The sequence below is a fragment of the Neolamprologus multifasciatus genome, chromosome 7, assembly GCF_963576455.1.
Source record: "Neolamprologus multifasciatus chromosome 7, fNeoMul1.2, whole genome shotgun sequence".
Lineage (NCBI taxonomy): Eukaryota > Metazoa > Chordata > Actinopteri > Cichliformes > Cichlidae > Neolamprologus > Neolamprologus multifasciatus.
This window is the reverse complement of record NC_140445.1, coordinates 52,738,127-52,743,366: the sequence shown is the minus strand read 5'-3', so window position 1 is coordinate 52,743,366 and position 5,240 is coordinate 52,738,127. Positions and strand designations below refer to the sequence as shown.

General features: G+C 42.3%; 1 protein-coding gene across 1 annotated transcript; it reads left to right on the top strand.

Annotated features, from left to right (window-relative positions):
- Positions 1-1,481: 1,481 nt before the first annotated feature.
- On the top strand, positions 1,482-4,642 carry fibina (fin bud initiation factor a). The gene has a single exon (XM_085166406.1). The coding sequence runs from the start codon at positions 1,630-1,632 to the stop codon at positions 2,284-2,286; it is 657 nt and encodes a 218-aa protein (XP_085022532.1). The 5' UTR covers positions 1,482-1,629; the 3' UTR covers positions 2,287-4,642.
- Positions 4,643-5,240: the final 598 nt, after the last annotated feature.

Genomic DNA, 5,240 nt, shown 5'->3' with positions numbered 1-5,240 from the left:
GCCTCCCTGCAACCCTGGTAAAGATAAGAGGATGGATGGAGTGGAAGTTATGATAAATCCATTAACATTTTATGTTAGCCAGACTCTAGACTGTTGAACACTCCAAAAAATAACTCTTTAAATGAACTTAAAATAATCATGGAAAGGATTTCCACATTAATAAATGGCTTTCTATTACGATTAAGCATTTTTGTCACACTAACGTAATTGGCATGGGTTGGATCAGCTCAATTAAATTAAGTTGGACTCAAATGTAGTGAAACAGTTGATTCATCATTAATTAATCAAGTGCATTAAGTTGGAATAACAGAATTGCATAATGCTAAAATAAAGCAATTTTAATTATGTGGAAATTCTTTCCATGATTTGTTTATGTTCATTCAAAGACTTATTTTTTTGAGTGTGCTCACCCAATTTAAGTCTAATGCTCCATCGCTGTATTTGGCTCTTTGTCATTTTCCTTTTGATATTTCTGACACCGGATTTGTCATGTGGTGTGTGAGATTATTCTCCTGTAGGAGGTTTGTTCTATTGAGAACCGCCTTTAGTTAGTAAATGTCAAAGTCACATCCATCTGAATCCCAAAACCCACAATTTCTCAGCAGCACAGTGTCACTGTGAATGTAGAAGGAAGCACTTTGTAACCTCTTGCTGATGAGCCACGCTTTGCTTATTATATGCCATGGGTGTTTCCATGCTTCCAAAAAGGCAATTAAGACATGTAACAATTTTGCATGTTATGGCTTATTACCAACAGCTGCCACAAAAAACTGTATCTGTATTATATCCGTGTAAAAACCAGCTAAACATCACATGCAACTTTCCCCACAAAAATCTTGCTCTTGTTGTTTCCTAGACCCTTTAAATCATGTTCAGGCCCCCAAAACGCCCCACAGAGGACAAAAAGCAAACAGTGGGATTGCACTTGTATTGAAATAAGCACTGCTCTTCACAAGAGCTGCATAAATACACTTACCTGCACCCTTTTCTAATCATATGACAATCACTTACATTTATAGCCAATGCTGTCTCTTTATCTTAAAGCGTCTGTTCACTATGCACTTAGTAGCGGCTCAAGGGCCTGAGAGAAGAGCATTAAAAGGATCAATATCAAATCAATAAATGGTTAATGGTTCTCGTGCGTAAGTTTATGCTTCTCAGTGTGCAAATGTTCTTCCTAAAAGTGCAAATATGCCCAGAAAAGTGTCTAGCAAGGTTTCTGGTTGTAACAAAAGGGGAGAAATGAAAATGCAAACCAGACTGCTGATACATGATCGATTGCAAATAACTGTTAAATACGAGGTTATATTTGTAAATCATAGAGCATAATGCACAAAACACGCTGTAGAAAAACCACTTATTCTAGATATGACTGACGGAATGCTTATTTTCCACCCAAATATATTTTTCTGCTGTGAACCATGCCTTAAAATTCTGCGGTCGGAAACACAGACGCTCAAAGATCAGCCGCATGACTCTGCACTGGTGCTGCGCGCTTTGCCTGACCCTGGAGCCACCACAGAGGGGCCCTTCTGCCTTAAAACAGGCAGTCTGCGCCTTTTAGGTGACGGGGACTGTGTAATATGAGTCGGGATGAAAACTGCGCGCTGAATCCGGCTGCCAGTCCAGATGCTGTTCGCTGGAGAGAGGAGGTGCATGATGGATCCCGTCCCACTGCTGCTCATCATCGTCACATCTCTGCCAGTTTGCTCGGCAGTCTACACTGGGCCCCTGCAGCCCGAGATCTCCAATGGCACTTTCCATCACTTCTTCGTCCCGGATGGAGATTACGAGGAGACAGAAGATCCCGAGAAATGCCAGATGCTGTTTAAATTTTCAGACGTGTATCCATGCGCGGCCTTAGATGACAGTGACTCTGTGGTGAGGGAGGACTTCGTCCTCACGAAGCTGCAGGCGGAGGACTCGGCGCGCCTGCTCGAGGGCATCGGCCGGACTGTGGCCCAGGATCTGGACGGAGAGGACAGTTACGGAAAGTTCCTCCGGCGGGAGATCTCCCAGATCGGCGAGGCTTTTTCAAACGTGGACAAGTCCCTGGTGGAGCTGGAGGTGAAGTTTAAACAAAGTCAAGAGACTGAGCTAAGGGAAGAGCAACAGCTGAACGTGCATGTGGTGAAGCAAGTGGGTGACGTTAGGGACGCTCTGAAGGAAACCACCGACATCTCGCTGGGCCTGAAAGATAAACATGAGCTTCTGTCTCTCATCATTCGCAGTCATGGTACCAGGCTGAGCCGCCTAAAGACTGAGTATCTTAATGCTGGTTCTTAGTGGGGCTGTGGTAGCTTTAAGTGTGTGTTTGTGTGTATGAAAGAGAGAGCGAGAGACTGAGAAAAAGAGAGAGCGAGGACGCTCCAGTTCATTAACCAACTGGAAAGTTTATTGTGGCTTATGAATATCCTTCTTAAGCATTTGAACTTCTCTGAACTTTGGTTGTTCCCATTCCTTGGAGCTGTGTCACTGAAGGAGCTCTAACAGAAATATTAGCACATTCCTCTGAATCAGGAGGGAACAAAGAAATGTGGGCATAAGTTATGTCTGCAAGGAACCCTCAGAGAGAGGAGAGAGTGTGAAAACAACACCCCCCCCCCCCCCCCCCCCAACATGGATGTATTGTCAGTAAAATATGTAACTCTGTATGATTTTAACTATGCTGTTCACGCTGTTAGGTTGTCATAACTGATCAAATAAATATTAAATATCTGATATTTCCCCCTTTCTTTCAAGACACAATGTTCTTCATTCTTCTCACCACATCAGGACTTTCAGGTATTTTCTTTTTCATGCTTGCCCTGAGACCAATGTGAGACGTCTCCCATCCTTTAAAATTTGCGATGTGCAATAAGAACTCGAAATCTTTGAAATTGTAATTTTTTTCACTTTCATCACTTTCAAGTGACCCTCCTCCTCCCTCATGTCTTGACATCACCGTGTTTGCTGTTGGCACTACAAGTGGCAGGCTCGACTGTCCCTTCAAGTGGCCCTGGTTAATTGGCGTCTGAAGTCTGTCACTGCCTCCCACTTCCATCTGGAAGTAATCTGCTCGAGTATGAAATATGCTTCTTCAAAGGCCGTCACTGTCATCATTATCTAGTCTTTTGTCTATCATAATCCACGCAGTTCGAGGTTGACATGAGATGTTACTGTGTTTAAACTCTGAGCTGTTTTGGATTATGTCATTTTTACTAAAAATAGGCTTTTAACTGGCAAGTGTTTTATATGTCTATAAAAAAGCCCTGTTTTGCTCTTGAGTTTATTTCAGAGACACTGTTTATGGATGGAAAATTGTTTTGAATTTCCAAAATAAGCATTAACCCTGGCTAACAGGGTCACACATAAACACATCTGTTAGGCAGTCTTCATTTGAAGTGCCTTGGATTTAATATCACAAATGCCTTTGGTGGTAATCTCTGTATTTTCTTTCTCTGACTACCGTAAAATGTTCTTATTCCAGCCAACGTCTGCAACAACCACAAAGTAACAGCTACAAGCATGCCCACTTTTTTTTCTTTCTTACTTTTTTTTGTTAACAGAGATCATGTCTATGCAGATGTGAGTGAACCAGATGGGCTGCAATGGGCGCAACTGGGTGTGATTTCCTCTGTCTGGTTTTCCTCACAGTCCAGCTTCCCCTGAGGGACCCCTTTTTAAAAAAAACAGCTCTTTCTTTCTTAGCACAGTGCAGACCAGCACAGCAAAAACCCAGAGCTGCAGGAGCTCCTGAGAAACCCTATATGTCTATACAGCTCTTAATTTCCAGGGGCACAGTACAGGGCTCCAAGATTTGATTAAAACATTTGGACAAAATTTCCACTGTGTTAGTAAAAGTGGAGCTATTCGCAAAACCTCTCATAAGCAACCTGCCCATCATAGTTAATTTGTCTTTTTTGGCTCTGATATAAATCCACCTATAGGAAAATATTTTTTTCCCGCAAGATTAGATTCAGATCCACGCTGCTTAGAGGCACGACTGCCCGAGCGTTAAGCATGTTGTTAAAGAATTTATTCTCCTTAAGAAAAAGAAAGAAAGGTCAAGAATGCAGACCAGAGTCGACCTGAAGCTACTCTGACCCGAAAATGACAGGCCTCTGGGGTGCTATTGTTAGAAAGGAGAGATTTGTTAAGTGCTCCATCTGCTACTATCTTACCGTTATTATTACTGCAATGAAACGACTGATAGTTTTAATATGATTCAACTGCATCTGACGCTCTTTTAAGGAGCTCTTGTTCAATAAAAATAGAGATACTGTTTAACTTCTCAAGTTTTTTAACACATCTCAGTGGACCAGCTCCATGACAACAGAGAAATTTCCCACTGAGCAAAGTCTGCCTTCTGCTAAAGACCATGAAAGCTCTTGAAAGAGCAGGAAAGTGAACCTTGAGATAAGATTTTTTTTTTCAGATTGCTGTGTTGAAGGCCAACCCCCCCTTTCACATACTCAGGAGCAGAATTAATTTACATCCTTAACAAATGTTGCTGATGTAACAAGACAACATAACTAAGTCAACGACTAAAAGAAGTGAGAGCTTTAACTTCAGTAAAAAATAAACACTTATACCAGTGTGGTATGCAGGGATGTAAGCAAAAATCCTACATTTAAAATTAACTTTAGTATAGGAAGTATTGTTAAAGAAAACAAAATGCAGAATATGTCTGTGAAGGTTCTCAGTCATCCAGGTCATCGTAGTCAAAGGAGCTTGCAAAGAAAAGCGTCTGGACTTCTTTAAGTTACTTGAAGACGTTTCACCTCTCATCCGAGAAGCTTCTTCAGTTCTAAGGTCAAATGGTGGAGAGTCCCAGATATAACCCTAGTGGGAGTGTCCCCCCAGACGCCTTAAGGCCCACTCACACCCTGGGCCATCTGACCTCAGGAATTCGCATGATAAGGTGGGGCCAGGTTTCACAATGAAATCACCCGAAACTCTGGCTGATTGGGACCCACACCCAGTTCCACACCTTGGCTCAGGCGATTAGAGGATCATCAGGGGGTCCTTTTGTCCCTCTGTGGGGGGACACTCCCACTAGGGTTATATCTGGGACTCTCCACCATTTGACCTTAGAACTGAAGAAGCTTCTCGGATGAGAGGTGAAACGTCTTCAAGTAACTTAAAGAAGTCCAGACGCTTTTCTTTGCAAGCTCCTTTGACCAAAATGCAGAATAGCCCATTCGGAAGTGACGGATTACCTTTTTCAATGCTTAATTGCAATGAAAAAGCATTACTTT